General features: G+C 39.8%; 1 protein-coding gene across 1 annotated transcript in view; it reads left to right on the forward strand.

The window, feature by feature from the left end:
* Positions 1-17,585, forward strand: part of LOC122412504 (dipeptidase 1-like) — a 164,920-nt gene that overhangs the window by 130,731 nt on the left and 16,604 nt on the right. The window contains exon 2 of the mRNA XM_043422078.1: positions 6,503-6,832. Within this exon, the coding sequence (XP_043278013.1) occupies positions 6,503-6,832 (330 nt within the window). The remainder of the gene's footprint in view (positions 1-6,502; positions 6,833-17,585) is intronic.

Here is a 17,585-nt window from a genome sequence, read left to right on the forward strand (position 1 = left end):
AAAAAAAAAAATATTCAAAGAAAAAAAAACGAAAATACCTAGAATACCAGTCCTTTTTCTTTTTTGTTAAATGTTGATTTATTTGTTATTTCGTTTCTTACACGAATAAAGGAATTTAAGGAACCTGGCTGTTGTTAACAGCTTCTCGCGACTCTTTTTTCTGCACAATTGTTTTTATTTTTGTCCATATTAGTTCGTGTTTTAGAACAGCAGTCCCTCGAGCCGTAAGGTGGTTGGGTCCACGCTTATTTCACCTTAACAAAGCTTTTCTAGCCTGAAACCGAATGAAAAAAGGAGCAGGACCTAACAACTCGCAAAGCTCACTGCTGTTAAACCGAAATAATTGAAGAGCCTGAAATCGTAGAGAAATCGATTGAACTTTCAATCCACGCGCGATCTTTCGTATTCTCGAGGAGGTTGGAAAACGAAGAGAGGAAGGGAGAGTGAAAAACTCACCCTTTGACTCCAATGATATTTTACCGCCTTTGTAGTACCTCTTTTAATATGGAACCTTTATTACACCCTGGCATTTGGATGGAAGCCAGTTTGGCTCACCCACTCCTTTCGCCTCTGCTCACCTCGCTCCCCGTTTCTCGGCCGCATTGCTCTCTCACTCCACCAAGCGTTGGATCAGCTCAAAGATATTTACGTCAGTGGTGGTTGGCACACTCGCCCACGCTGTTGGGGCGAAACACGTCAGAGCCACCAAGCCTTTTCTCATTCCCGGTATCCCTTTAACCCTCTCGAGAAAACTCGAGCCTTCCAGGAGCCCCCTTTTCCTCGTGATATCTCGGGGTGAGCCACGCCAGGTGTGTGTGACTGTGTGTGTGCGCGCAGGTGGCTGGGAGCTCCGAAGAAAATGCCAATTTAATTTTGCGTTTGGCTTCTTTTCTCTCTCTTTTTCCGATCGAGGTGGGTGCAGCGCACTATCGAAAAATCGTTAAGGTACTACGAGCGTTTTTCCGTTTCTCCTTCTTTTTATTTATATTCTTACTCCATTTCGTCGCATCCTGACGGACTTGAAAATCCTTTATTTCCATTCCAAGTTTTTTTGGGACTTTGACGCTCTGGATAACTTGCAGTGAAAAAACTACGCCCGGAAACGCGTCTCCCGGTGAAAAACGGTACGCGATCCATCACACTTTTTCAATTCGCACTACACTACCTTTCTCCATTTAATGTACCATTCGATAAAGCTAATAAGCGCCTTCAAACTTTTTAATATTTTGTACGGTCCGGCCTGATTAGCTTTTTATCACTGATCGTCTCTGTAGCCGTCGAATTCGTAGTTAATTGAGCCCTCATTTGCATAATTCCACTTCTGCGATATCGAATGAGCTTTTGATGAATTCCTCACCCCCCATTAAACTTCGTACAATAGGCGGCTCGTGAATAGCTGAAATGAAATTCCAAGTAAGCCGGTACTAATCGAAAACTTTGCTTCACTTTTCCCCACTCGACTCATAAACCGCGTATTATCTCGTGAAAGATAAGAGCCAATGAAATTCCCGAAGACAACGAAACAGCGACGTCTCAATTTGTGTTTCTCTGCGACGTCGAAGATTCCGTGTTATTCTAGAATCTGCCACATATTAGGCCAAACTTGGGAGCCGAAATCTCCAGGATTCGAGACGTTCCATCTTGCGGAGTGACGGAAATGCCTTGTTGCTGATTATCCGCTCTGTCGGGAATGATCTGAGGACGGAAATTGGTCCAGAGCCCAATTGTATGTATTGGTACGTCTGTCTCTGCGACTAGGAAACGGCGGTTGTAGAGTCTTCGTGTATACATGCTTCGAAGGATTTACGATCGACACGGGTGATGGCCGCCCCCAGCTAATACGTCCCTCTGTGTGTGTCTATGCGCAAATATCCTTTGCGTATATTAATCTGGGCACACAGCTCGTGTAGAGGGTGCTTTGGGTCAAATCGGTGGGGGCTGAAATCGGGGAAAAAGTCTTTTCACGCTTTTGTTAACAGCTTTGTGTTAGCTTGTGCACATTCCAGAGAAATACAATTCAAAATATCCTTGAAGTTATAAATTTTTCGAAAAAAAAACATGTTTAACCCTCTCAGACCGAGACCTATTTCACGTTGACGGAAAATGATTCCCTTCATAATTTTATCTCAAAATACTTTCTAGTTTCCGAATCCATTGTGACATTTCGGTTTTTTCGTTGGGAAATATGAATTTTTGAATGTTCGCTGCGCGCAGCACCAGGTCCTTTGGGAGCAAAATCAGGAAAATTTACGAATGAATCTAGCACCGAATACCTTAAATACATCATATTAGCTTCCCTTTGAAAGGAAATAACGTTTGGAGTACGAAAAAAAAATGTATACCCACTTTTCTTTTGCGATAACTAAAGCACCTTTTCACACAACGCCAACTCAACATGAAACGCCGACTTCGTATTGATATTTCGATGAGTTAAAGCAGTTTATCTCTTGGTTTAGGAGTATCTAAGGTGCAATCTAACCTTGCTTGATGGAAATAGGCAGTTAGAAGCTCGACCTTACTGACCGATGCTGTTTTATTGGGCCTGGAAGCGCGTGTTGCGTAGAAGCAGCATACGGTCCGAGAGGGTTAAAATGGTTGAGGAGCGGAGGAACCAGATTTTCGATAGAACAATACCGTGGAAGAGACTCGTGGGTGACGAGCTCGGAAAATTACTCGCGTCTCCGCTAACCTCGGGCTCGATGTTTCGTAAACTGCATTTGATGGTATTTCTGCTCAAACTGGATGCCAACGTACTTTGAAAAACGTCAGCAGGATCATTTCGTTGGATGGACGGTCTTCCATCGGTTCATCACGTATCAAAGACGAAAATGTAAAGGAAATTAGCTCGTCGCTCGAAGCCAGTCTGGCCGAGAAAGCTTCTTCGGTGAACAAGCCAAAGCTGGTCGCACACAGAGGGCGCCTTGTCAGTCCATCAAAGCTGCGAGGAAGCGATATGCAAATTTAAATTACACGTTTTTTCCAACGATCAAAGAATCTGCTCTTTGACAGATGCCAGAAATGTTTATTTAACACCTCGCAGGCTCAAGACTAAACAAATTTGTTCAACAATTAAACATCAAAGTAATTGGCAGTGTCGGTGCAGCCGGTTTCAGGCCAACGAGAAAGACACGAATTACGATGCAAAGTAGTTACGTACTTCGAGGACTCGTCTCGTAATACTCCACAGATATTGCTGCGATAGATCAATCTTTTTTTCTCTCAGTGCAATGTGTTGCTTCATGCATCGAGCTATAACACGCCGTGATGTACCGTGCGAAAGAAAATTTACAGAGACGGATCGCTGCGACAAATTTATAGAACATTCTTTTTACGATATCGCTGGTAAACTGAATTATCGTCCTTTGTGAAGGGACTATAAGTATAATACAGTCTTCGTATCACTCGAAGAAAAAGGCCGTTTTAAATCGACTTTTCGAAGTTGATTTAACTTTTTCGAGGTCAACTTGGCATCGGGAAAGTTCAATATATTTCCAGGGAAATGGAGTATTCACACTGGAAAGTTTACTCTCGCGATGTACCGAAAAATGTGTAGATAAATGAATTCCGAGGATATTTTGAATTCTGGGAAAACCATTGGGAAAAGCGAATTAATCATCATCGCGTGACAGGTTGAAATAAATAAGATTATCGACTTTTTCAAGCTTGTTTTTCCGTGAAAAATTGGGAAAAATACTAGCCGCCATTGTCAACTCTTGACGTTAAAATGGAGGCAAAGTTTGTCGTGAACTTTTGACATCCTCGTCTCGTGCTGGGAGTTTCCATAGAATTTGGCTTTTTAATCAAGTCTCTACCAAACGATCAATCACTCGTCGATGTAAAGCGATCGATCATTCGCGATATGAATTCACGTCTCTTGCAAGGAATACCTTTTACAAAATCAGCCTTAAAACAGCACTTGAAAATTGATAAGCTCCGAGGTGTCCGTCACTGTATTTGAATAAAATGATTTTTTGGAAAAACGTCGATGGGTTCGTGGTTTTTAGTTACGAGCTTTTGCCAGCTTTCGTATGAACCAATCCAATTCTTAGAAGCAGTTTCAAACTTTCCAGAAATTAATTCATCTTTCGTTGTATTTCCTGAAACTGTAGATGGGAAAGAAAAACTTGTTTCGAAGGATTTTTACCTTGGGAACGAGGTGCGGATGCCTTCGGAATTGGCGCACTCAGCTTCAGTTGTAAACTTTATTTAAACGATAACTATTCTTATGCGAAAATGAACGCTTCAATATTTGATTGAATTGAGACTCGAGCAGAGTCGGGAGGATTTTCCTGAGTAACCAAATCGAGGAAACCGCGATTCTTTCCAAACGAATTCCAACCGAGCCGAATCTCAAGCTTCTAGTGAACCAGAAATATTCTCTTAGTTTGTAGAACAAACTGCGACGCCTAACCAAACGTTTCTATAAAATCAGAGCTCAGATGGCCGGCCAACCACCACCGCGGCAGGTGCAGAAATAATATTGTCTCACTGCACTTCGAGACTAAAATATACGACAGTTAATATTGTACAGAAAATTTATCGTTGTTTGCCAAGTAGCCAAAAAAATGTTCACAATGATAAATCTTTCTGGAGATTTTTATCTGTCAAAAACCTTGAAAATCTTCGATCAGAATTCAGCTCTTTTCGACTTCACTTTTCAGTCTTATTTTTTCAAATTATTATCCTTCCGGACACGGTAAATCGCCTGGATGTTCGTCAGTCGATTCATTCCCAATTGAAAGATATTTTTCATTTCAAAAAGTCTTTCAGCTTTTTCAAACTCCGAGTGAAACATTATTTAGCCTTGGGTACCCTTTCGTGTTTCTTTTTCATCTTCTATCTTTTTACTCTGTTCCTGATACTCATACAGAGATATGTCGTGGGCGAGAAAAAACGCTCGTCGTCGTTTAATCTCTCTTGCTGTGCTTCCCCATTCCCACTGCTCGGCTTTAATCCCTCGGAGCTTGCAATGTGTATTCAGGCGATGGGGACCATTCTAGCTTGCATATATTATTTACACGTATTTGTCCTCCCATGCCCCGATGGGTTGAAACACTTTTGGAAGTAAAGCGTTCCCGAAAGGACATTATTTCGCAGGAGGTTGAAAAGCTCTTGAGCGACGTGGATCAACTTTTTAAATCAAAACATTCTCGCTCACTGCCAGAACAAAAACCAACAGAGATGCATTGCTACTGATGAGATTATAAATTCACGACGATTTTTAATTAGTAATTATGCATTCGTAGAAAGTTTTTGTAGTGTAACTCTTTTCAAGGTTTCGAAAAAAAAGAATTTTCGTTTTTACCTTCACTAAAAATACTAAGAGGAAAAAGAAATTTAGGAAAAAACCCATTTTTTTTATTTTTGCCAATATATAGCAAGTAGAAAAAGTGGGGAAAAAAATTCCGTAATTTTCTAGTTTTCCTGTTTATTTTCCATTCGCACCGGGCCCAAGGAAAACTGTGGAAAACCAGTCCAAAAATCTGCTTCCGGAGCCCAGTAATTGATGCTGATGCGCCCAAGATTGCTTGACTTGGAGAACCGTCGAAACCCTCGCCCACTCCTATTGATCTTATACCCATTCGGTGTTTTCCCGATCGCAGTCGGTCTCTTTCGCTTGGTATTTTTCCAGACTATTTATCAAGGAAAAATGAATGATATAATATATTTATCGTATTTACCAACGAAGCACGCAAAATATTTTGTTACATTTCCGCAAACACGTGCAGACGAAAAAACTGACCTGCCGTCATGGTACGTAGTCGGCATTCGAACGAGAATGGAGCAGCCCTTGGTTGGGTGGGTCTGCACGTATTTTTATCGGCGAGATCGCTGCGGTGCATCGCGGATCGTATAACGGAAGATGATTTTGCCTAAAAATGGTAATGTTCATGTGTGTCCTAGAGCAGAAATGTAAATGCGATATAGCGAGATGATCCTTATGCCGTTTTGATAAAATGAACGTAAATGGAAAAATAATAAAATGGGAATGAGATTGAGATCGTAGGAAAGATTGTAACAGGGTTTGGTACCGAACGTTTCGCCGAACGCTACGAATTTGTTGACGTTTTGAAAGCTTCGAAAATCCGTAAAAAAGCTGTGACGAGGTAAAAAGTGTAGGGAAAAGATCTGGTGGTAAATGGAACCCTGAAATTTTCAATATTTTTTCAAACTTTTTTAGTTTTCTATGAAATTTCTGAAGAAAGTTGAGGCATTCGCTCACTTACTTGAGGTTTACCGAAAATCGAGTGATGGCCAAAATACACAAGTCAATAAAAAATAGCTTCAACGACGAAGGCGAACCAGCGGTCCACTCGAAGTCGACTGTTTTAAATAAATCTGAAAAAGAGTAATTTTCATAAGACAATTTTAAATCAAATACATTTTTTATCATTTCCTTCATCGCTTTGGTATTGATTGAACTACTTTTAATTGGAACGAAATGTTTCTTTGAAATAGCTCCGATATTTTCCTTCGTTTTATAATTCGTTTCCTTTTATAGGATGCTGCAGGCAGTGGCGTCTGGACAGCGACCGTGACCTTTTTGGCTCTTGGAAGTTGGATCGGTGGAGTTGGCCCTCACCCTGCAGATGGTGAGGCTGCGTCACTGACATCGACCAGAGAACGACTGGAGACGGTGCGTCAAGTGCTTGCAGAAGTTCCACTCATCGATGGTCATAATGACTTGCCCTGGAACATTCGAAACTTTGTGCACAATCAGCTCGCTGATTTCAACTTTGACGAGGATCTGCGACAGATCGCACCTTGGAGCAAAAGTGCCTGGAGTCAGACGGATTTGCTCAGATTGCGACAGGGGATGGTCGGTGGTCAGGTAATTTACAAACGAATTTCAGTGTTTTTAGAAAATTTGCTTTCATCAAAATTCGCTGAAAATTTTTTATTTCCGACAAATTTACATCTCGAAACTTTTTGTCCCCAACGTTGAATCAGCTTCAGTCCGAACTGATTTCAAAACAAATTAAAAAACTGTGCATAAATTAGTTCAGACGACCTGGCACATTGACAGTGATGAAAGCACTACTAAAAGCGAACCTTTTGATGATTTCGACCCTCTCCATGTGTACTTGAATCCCAAATCAATTCCCTTGAAGAAATAACTTTTCAATCGATCATTTTCAAGATCTGACACCTCTCAAGAGTCATTTATCTGCGTACTGTATTTAGCACTTTTTTTCTAACTTTTCTTATCGTCCGTATCTGTCGACATTTTTACAATGACTTTCGCACAATAATGAGGTGAAATTTTGATGATTCTAAGGCCTGAAATCAACAAGGAAAATAATTCTCTTTGCAATACAAATGAAAAAGTCTTTTCCTACTTTCGCATACATAAAATTTCTTATTTTCTCTTTACTCCGACAAAATGTACTTTTCACCGGAGTTCATGATTTTTTTTATCCCCCTAAAAAAAGCTATCCCATGTTTTTGTGTTAAAAGATGTAGCATAATATTCCCACCTCGTGTCGACCGAGTCTGTATGTCGCAGCGCGCCTCATCCCTCGACAAAAAGTCGAAGGGATGTACAAGCGTCGGAATCTTTCCAGCCATACAAGATATTTTTTTTTCTTTTTTTTGCGCCTCATATTGTCGAACGACCCTTTTATCCAGGCATTCTACACGACCCTGGCTTTTTTCACGATGCATGTTCCGACTGCCAACTTTAGCGAACAGCCTCTTGGCCCCGCCGTGCAGTTTCTTCAATTTTCCATATCCACCGCAGTAGAAAACTCGCGTTTTCGATGCAGACATCGATTTTTTCTTCTCCCTCTCGCTCCCATCCTTAACCACTTCTTTGTCCTGCATTTTGTGCCGATTCTCCTGTCGTTCACGTCGTCTTGACACACCTGCGTGCGCGCGTGTTTCGGAATTCAGGCTCCACGTACTTTCACGATTCCATCCAATTTTCTAGCATCGCTCGATTCTTTATTTTCTCTTTATCTGTAACCATCGTTTCCATACTAAAGTAAGCAAAAGCATCTTTTACGTTTCGAGAATGTTTGTTAAACCCCTTTTTCGTAACCACTCTCGATACGATACATAGAAACTTACGATTACTCGCAACAGTAACAGTCAGGATCAATTTCAATGTCGAAATTCCCATTAATTTCGAAATTGAAAGCAAACTCGTCAAACACTAGAGTCTCGTCTACAGCGAGAGTTTAATTCGTCGATCGTTTGCTTGCGTACAACAAAATTATAAACGTACAATCGAATGAAAACTATTGAGCTCCCGAAATGCCTCTCGTAGTAAATATACGATCCATTCTAATGCCGAACATCACAAACGTATGCTGCCCCAATATCGAATACACGACATTTGGCAGTAATACCCCATAAACATTTCTTTTGCCTTCATCTCTTTTCCGGAGAACATACATTATTCACGAGAACGTGTCCTATTGCCTGGTATGGGAATAGTATTCAATCCATCAGCACAAGTACAGCACATCGAAAATGGAGAAAAAATACTTTTTAGTCTAGATCTTTAAATTAAAAAAAAAAAAAAGTTTTTTTTTACGAAAATATCGATCGACGAAAGTGAATGAACCTGTAAAAATACTTTTTTTTTTAACAATAAACAGAACGATTCTGAATTTTTTTCGTTTGGGAATTCTGAATAGAAAATTTCACGTCGAAGATGACAGTTTCAGAGTGATTCGTAATCGATACCAAAGGAGAAATCGTCGGTTTAAAAAGTCCCCAAAGATCCCCTGTTCATGCAGTATTTAAAGGATCGATTAAGGAGATCGATTGAACTGAAATCATACAGAAATATTAAAAATTGAAGGATTTTCGCTCTTGGAAACATCTTTGAAAATTGAAATTTTGTCTTTCAAAGCGAGAAAATCCTTCAGTTTTTTTAATTTCTGTATGATTTTAGTTCAGACAGAATTAACCCGAGATATTGGGCTTAAAAAATTCTATCATAGAGTTGAAATAGCAATAAATAAACCCTTCAAATTTCAAAAGTTTATGTTTTTTTTCCTCGCTGCAAAAAAATCGCGAAAAAACCCCAAAAAATTCGGCTGTCACACGGCCCTTAATGATTTTGAATTATTTCAAAATTTTTAAAATTGCTCTTTTCATTGTGAACGCACCGAAGCGAGTCGTTTCGTTATTACTCACCTCTGACAATGAGTGCGAAGCCAAAATTATGTTATTGAATCGACAAAAAAAGAAAATTTGAAAAACAGCACTTTTCGTGAGCGACTGTTCTGGTGGCGCGCTTGTGGGGTGGCTCCGAAGATCTCCCAAGTTAAACAGCCTCAGGCGAGGTCAGTGCTTGCTTGGGGGAGTGCTCCGCTATGCACTGACTGGAGCATCGACCGCTCAGCCGATGGCGATTTTCCGAGTTCCTGTTGGTACCAACAATCTTTGATTCAATAATAATTCAGCGGTCCGAGTGTCTTGAGTTTATTGACAAAAAAAATGCTTCCACCAAAATGATTGATGCGCTGGAACGATGAAAGCCTGAGCGGTCGCCCAACCGAATACCGATCTCGACCGAGTCGTCACTCGCCTGCCAAATTGTGAATTCACAAATGCACGATTTAAGGTATTTTTCCTAGTAATAAAATGAACGTTCGTAAATTCATTGAAAAAACTGGCAGATAACGTAGCAAGGAGACACGGAAGAAAAATTATGGTGCATTTTCATTTTGTCGTCGCTACGTGTACACAATGCCATAGGGGATTATCTTGAAAATGACATCTCGCTGTTATTTTTACAGAATTTACGTTTATAATGGGCATCTATGTAGCTACACGAGACGTTGCGCAAAAAGCCTCATGCAGTGACGCTGCAGTTCCATTTTGTAGAGGACACCTGTGTACGATGCACAATGTCAACGATGGGAATAGTGATAATAATTAAAGAAGTATAAAATTATTTCATAAAACTTCTCTTCTGGTTACGAAAAAACAGAAATAATGAGTAACCCCATAAAAAGCACATTTTTCAAACGTTAAAAAGGGCTGAATTCAAAAATAATATGTTTTCTTACGATGGATGATGAATGGATTAAAATGGCATCATGAAGTTACTTACACTTCCAGGACAATGTTTTGTACGAATGATAAAAGTTGTTTTATTGTATGCGAAGATACTCGGGGTCCGCGAATCAAATTTATTCAATAATTCATCTCGACACTCGACAGAGAAAAAGACAGTGGCACTGGACGGAGTAGAAATTTGTCGATGCTCTTTATCGAGAATCCGTTGATCCCTCGAGACACGAGGATCTTTCTGGTTCATGTGTCACGTTGACTTTGCGTTTAAACTCACGGTTTTTTTTCTTGAACTAAAGAATTCTGCACTGTCACATTTATTCCCCTTTCTTTTCACTGCCCCGGAAGAATTCGACTCGAAATGTTCTCCTTCGTTTTTAGCATCGCTGCTGAGAGTTTCATTTATAAATGAACTTATCGTTTTATGCCTTTATTCAACGATTTAACAAACCTGACACGTAATGATAACGAAGGAAATCAGAAATACGAAGAACATCGAGTTCGTAACGTTGAACTCTCGAACGCTCCAGCTACATTCCCCCTGCATAATGCAGTCATCATCTGCTAGAGCCAACCAAGTTAACCGATCTGGGAAACTTCATAGTTTTAAAGCTTCCTCCCTTGTAAGTTGAATCCTTAATTATTTATTGATTATCTCGTGACCAGCTTAGCCGACATTTCCTGATGAAATGTTGATGCACTGACGCATTGGTGCACTATCGCACAAATCATTCACGGCATTATCAAGAAGGCAAATATTAACAAATGAGGAAAAAAATGATAATTTTTTCCTCATTCTAGTGCAAAACTTTCTAGTGTAAAAAACGCGATTGTGGCTGTGAATAAATCCAGGAATCTTTAAGTGCTAAACTTCTCCAGATGTAATCTCAAAATCCTCAGCGATCTCGCTCGTACTCACGAGGGCGAAACAGGGCCGTGCGCGTTAAAGACTTTTAGCTCACTTTGACCCTTCATAAAATCATACTCAGACTCCGTTCGGTGACTGTCCAGCTTTCTGTCAACCGAAAAAAGAACGCACGAAAAGAGAAACGGCGAAGAAAGAGTGCACAGAAAATCTCCGAGGCCAAATGCCTCCCAACAAAATTTCAAACGCATGAGATCGCCACAGTGGCTTGCGAGAATAAGAATCCGAGCAGGGTAACGCCTTCTCAGCAAACTTTATTGTAACAAATGTTGAAAACCCGTTGATTCGTGACGCAGAATTTTGCTGCAGTACATTAAGAAGTAATGGTAAGAGAAACTATGTGCTACAGAGGTAGGAGGAAAACAGTGCCGCACTGTACGGAGGGTTTAATATTTTGCGCTAAAGGTGGATAAAGTAGTCACGTACGACGTATATATAATGATACTCCGGAGCCTGGAGCTCGTCGCGGAACACTAAACGATGTTTTGAAACTTACTTTCCTTCTAATTAATCGATGACCTACGTGCTGAGTCAACGAACAATAAAGGCAAGAGTGTAAATTGGAGATTTATCCGCGTTTTATCTCCGACTTTTTTTCCTTGCAATCTGCAAGTACGTGGAAAACTAAATATTGAAATATGGGAGGCCTTTTTTAAAAACCATTGCACTCTCCATTTTTCTCATTGAACATCTATAATTTCATTTATTTTTCACTTTTTATATATTTTTAAAAAGTTTTGTATTTTTGTTATTTTATATATTTTAAAAAAATTTTATATTTTATCATTCCGAACGAGAATCCTGGTTAATCTCATTTTCCAAAATCGCACGTACAGCAGCGTTATAAAGTTAGAGGCGACCGGATTGTAATTGCATCTCCTGTATCGCAGAGTGAAATTCAATCGCGAAAAAGCACAATTTCTCGACTTTCACAGCCAAGCGGACAATGCTGTTGGGAGCTTTGATACTTCACACAAGAGCTTTCACGGACTGCGAAGAAGGAAGGAAGAAGGAAAAGTTTCGTTGCTCTCAGGACAAATTAATTTAGAAAAAGACAGCTGAGTTCACAAGCATAAATTTTTGTGTTCGTGGAAAATGAGGCATCGATCGTATCATGTAAATATTGTTAGAAATTATCGATTTTTTGGTGAATGAACTTCCATTTAGAATCCGCACTAAAGGAACGAATTCGTTCCATTGAGATAAATTCAAAATGGTCTTTCACAAGCTCCTGTAAGATTTGACTACTTGTTAATCCCTTCGACTGAGGCCGAGCCGAGCTTAGTTGGGAGGGTCCATCACGCCAATCGAAGCTTGAGAAAAGTCATCCCGTGAAAAACGGCACCATTGGCCCAAGCTTGGTGCAGTACCGCGCCAACTATACGCGATGGTTGGACGACCGTTGGCAATATAACTCGGCCAACCGTAGCACCACGGTTGGAGTGATAGCTACGGTCCTACGGTAGGCTAACGCTTGGGACCAGTATCGGTCCAGCGTTAGTTTGGACAACGGTCCAACGCTGGGCCGGTGTTTGCCCAATGCTAGCCCCACATTCGCCCAGCGTCATTCCCCAGCGAATGCCTGTTATCGATTATTTAATTAAATAATATTTATTTTCAATCATGCTTATTTTATCACCCTATACAATTATCCGTCATTGTGGAAATTTTAATTAGTTAAAAAAAAAACAGTTCTTTATATTTTCTTTAGAGTTGAAATTTTTCAGAGGGGATTTGAACTGCCTACCTACAACTTTCCTACCTATTGCCTACATAGTTTGTCCGAGACGCTAACCACTACACTATCGACTACTTCCTATTTTTGTATCAACAGTCTCCAAATAAAATATTGGGCCCATTCTGGTATTGTATCATATGTGTACATATTGAAATCACTTTTTTAATTCTCAACCGATTTAGACCAAATTTGGTACACAACTGTAAAATACCCGGAAACAAATTTTCATGTAATTCGATAACTTATTAGCTCGTACGAGTTTTGATAAGAAAATTGAAAAAAGTTTATCCTTCAGCCGATTAATAATATTAATAATTAATATGACTATATTAATAATTATGACTATATATTAATATAGTCAATTATATTAATATATATTATATTATATATTATTTATATATAATATATATTATATATATATATTATATATGACTATATATTAATGACTATATTAATAATTAATAAAGTCGAAAAAATTAAATGACTAATCTGTATATTATTAAAAGATACACGGCCCGTCTTGAATCTTTCTGCCTACACTTTACCTCAATACTTAGCGTCAAGACGCTGCCGCGTCTCTAGATTATTATTGTTATTATTATTGATATTATTGTCGTTATTATTATTGTTATACAAGAAATCTTAATTCATTTGCAATATCAAAAAAATGAAGATAACACAACATGTGTCCACTAAATATTATATATACTGAAAAAAAAAATTGCTTCAAAGAGTCGATTATTATTTGGTGAGTGCGAGCAACAAAATATTCTTGGATTAATAACAACAAATTGGTTGATGAACAACTAATGGATGACCAGAAGTTGATCATCAATTGCTGCCGTTGCAAGACAGTGCTGGCTGAGCCTAGGCTGATGAGCGGATACCGATTGTATATCTAACAATATAGCAGGTACAGATTTTAAAAAATAAGGCGAGCAGTATTAACCCGAGGTATGGGACAATGATGGCCTCCAACGGTTGGCTGCCAGTCATGAACCGAAACCGGCCCAAGCGTGGGCGATTGTCGGGTCCCAATGCTCAAATTCTTCATTGGCTATAAGCGTGGGCAAATATGCTGGCCCATGCTCGGGCCCAACGTCGAGTCCCAACGGTTGGCTGCCAGTTATAAACCGACACCGGCCGAGGGTTGGCTGGTTGTCAGATCCCAATGCCCAAGTTTAGCATTGACTAAACGTGGGCAAACATGCTGGCCCGTACTCGGGCCCAACGCTGAGTCCCAACGGTCGTTTACCCAGTATCGAGCCAAGCATTGGCCATATGGTAAGCATCGGCAATTTTTTCACGGGATGTCAAATTTGAATTTTGTCAGCGTCATTCCGTCTCGTGTGAACACACATTTTTTGTGCGCAGCATCTCACGACTCGATGCTTGTTCCTCCAAGCTAATGTTCTGTCATCGAACAACAAATTATTGGAACTCAGTCACTAAATTAGAGCAAATCAGGGGACAGACGTGTCCGAAGTATTGTAATTTCACCAATTCATAGCTCCACTTTGGAATTCAAATACTTTTGTGTCAACAAGAAACGAGTGTCGATAAATATCTCGATGAACGTTCCTAAGATATTCAAGCCCTTTGGCAACTATTAGCGACGAGTAAACGTGCATTGGGAATGAACCACTTTGAAAACCAACGCGCCAACAATCGACCTCGAGTAGGATAATAAATACCGAAGGCGTGCCAGATCTCAGACGATGCTTTGTGTGCCGCCGCATAACAGCAATGCAAGTTGTTTGGAATGAAAATTTTCGAGTTTCCTATTTTTTAAGTGATAGCCAACGAAGCTGTTACTTCAATGAAGTGCATTAGCTTCTCGCTGCTTGCGGAGGTGGAAGCTTTTTTCCATGAATGGCGCCCTCTCCTAACGAATGTTTATTTTTACTTCCTCCAGATGCAGGAAGTCAATGTGTTGGGTGATTATGCAAGAGTCTATTAAGGTGGAACGGTACTACATATAAAAAAAAGGGATTTTAATTCAAATTGGTAGATAAGTTCGAGGGTGTGTAAACTATTTGCTCGTGAAATTTTAACGGGTTAGACTTTACCGTTTCTGAGAAAACTGAATTACTTTTTTACATTGGATCTTATGAAAAAGCGTAAAAAACGCAAAAGAACGTTGAAAAACACTGTTAAAAAAGCCACTTTTTGATGAAACGAGCACTAGTATATGAACCAACTGTCAAAATAACTCTCGCGAAATTCGCAGCGATTTCACCATACCGTTTATCTGCAATGTGCAAAAGAAAATTAATAGCAGAGCAGCCAACAGTCAAAGACTGAAAGCATGACCCTGCATTGCTGCTGTCAAAATGTTTGATACCTTGAAATATAAAAGAAGAATCTTTTTTTCGCCAAAATTAGGAACATTACGGTCGAAATAGTTATTTTTTCATCTAAAAGTACACAATTATAATTTTTTTATTTATTTAAATTGAAAAGCAGATACTAAATTCACGTGCAGTTGGTAAGACTTTCCATGTTAAAGCACAGGGGCACCCCTCTCACCGCCCGCCCCGCAAAAGAGGTACCGTTCTACCTTAACAAACAGAATAATTGATCGGCTTTGGCTGCTCATCGCAATTTCGAATAATTGCAATCCCCACAAATTTTCCAAGATCCCAATTGCAGAGTCGGTGAGCCCGATCCGGTCGGATAATGAGACGAATCATCGAGCCAGATACTACGATTATGAAACCGGTTTAATGCTGCCAGATACAATTCGCAGTATTTCTACTTTGTTCGGTGAAACTGGTTTTCATATCGATGTTTGAATTTAAAATTAATCATCCAGATTCCACGGAGTTTAATTTTCGTATCGTTTTTGTATGAGCACTCATCATTAATCAGCTCGTAACTATTCATACGTTTGATCAATAATGCGTTATTGCACGAGGATTCGTTGTTGTATACGCCGATGGTAAAACGGAGGGTACTCAGCATTTTATTCCTCGAGATCGAGTTTTCCGGGTTGAACCTTACGATGGAGACTGAAATATTCAACTGGAAATACTGAAAAATGACAGAATTCTTAAAACTTATTGAAAATATATGTACAAACCTCGATGTTGGTATTCGTCGATGAGTTTCTTCAGTTTGGAGGGCCAGTCAATCGAGTTTTTCTCGATGAGAATCCACCCTCAGATTCATAGCTACATGGAAAGAGCATTCGCTCGATAGATCGCCAACGTTAATAACGGTTTTAGAACGAATCGAAATGTATAACTGGAAAAAAGAAGATGACGATGGAAAAAGTGGGAGGGAATGCAACGGAAACAAATGCTAGGTGGAAAGGAAAGAAGGAAAGAGGTTGAAGAAAAAAAAGGAGGTAAAACAATGCATTGATCGAGTACACGTAGTTGAAGCTCGTCGAGTGGATCAGACTGGAGCTTACGATCGTCCCCTAGAATCGTGTTCACATTCTCTCGTCTCTTTCCTCCCACTTTCTATTCGCTTCCTCCCCTGTCTTTATCCACCCCTTGACTCGGATCTTTTCTTTATTCGAAACTCCTTTCAGCCTCTTGCTACTCCGTCACTCACCTCCTGGAACACACTTTTTTCCTTGTCTCTCAATCGAGCTGATGTATTGTCGCTCATACCTTGTGTGCTCAGCAGTGCCCACCCCTTCATTTTCGTAGTGCAAGCTCGTATTGAAGAAAAAACTTCATGCCTCTTTATACGAGCTCACAATTTTTCAGAGTTGCCCTCTCGTCTGTCCGGCTTTCCGCTCTTACGAGACTCTCTCTCTCTCTCTCTCTCTCCGGATCTTCTTTTATTCTTTTTCCTCCCTGGAAGCGCCACTCTCGCGATCGACCTCGAGCTTTTTCCGTTATTGTTTATACGACCCTTTTTTTATCACTTTTACCAATTCGAACGCTGTAGGTTTCTCCAGCATCCGTTAACTCCTGTACTTACATTCTCCGCAGCATCGATCGTATTTGCGTCCCAGAAATTTTCAATGCCTCCGTATCCAGTTGCCAGTACATTATTAAAATTCATTCGCATCTTCGACAGACGCGGGTCTATCTCCGCGTCACCGTTGCTCACACAGATGTATCCGCACCAGCGAATAAAATGTCTCGACCCACGATACCTCCGTAACGGTTGGTTGGATCGGATATCGCGACATCAAATTTGGTAAGCAAATGCATGTGCCTTGCAAATCCAGAAATAGCGACGATCAACTGAAAAAACATCAGAGATGGACCCTCCTATTTTTCCAAGGGAACAAAGAAACATTGATGCGTGCTATCGCAAAATGGATGCCACCGGAAAGAACCGTGACGAATGTGCTTCCAAATGTTGGTTAAGGAAGATCATACGTCACTTGTCATTCAAAAAAGCAACTGAACTTTTTTGCGCTTTTCATTATCATAGAAACGATTAAAATTTAATCTCGGAATCATTCAAATTATGTGTATCTCATTTGTTGAGATTCATCTATTTTTAATATAACGGTTTAAATACTTTCGTAGTAAAATCGTCGAGCAAAATGTGACAACGGCCATTTTCTATTTATATGCGTATGCATATCCATATTTTAAACCAGCTGGCTCACGGTGTTGTCAAACCTTCCACCGTTTAAGTCGTTATATTACTCGTTGACCTCAAATAAGTGTTTTTCTTTTTCCACTCCCAAGTAATTTTCACCGGTAACGAGGCTTTCTCAAGACATCATTGACATCTAAAAACATTTCATTTTCTTATTATCATTTTTGGCTCTTCAAAGTTGGGTTTTTCGCTCTTCAAAAATGTGATTTTCGTTAATTGTTTTCTCGACAACTAGACGGTAGATCCTATAATAATTCCGGGAATAGATGCACGCCGTATATTTCTAGCATATTTCCAAATTTCAACCCTTAAAGTTGGAAT

The sequence above is a fragment of the Venturia canescens genome, chromosome 1 (genome assembly GCF_019457755.1).
Source record: "Venturia canescens isolate UGA chromosome 1, ASM1945775v1, whole genome shotgun sequence".
NCBI classification, from domain to species: domain Eukaryota; kingdom Metazoa; phylum Arthropoda; class Insecta; order Hymenoptera; family Ichneumonidae; genus Venturia; species Venturia canescens.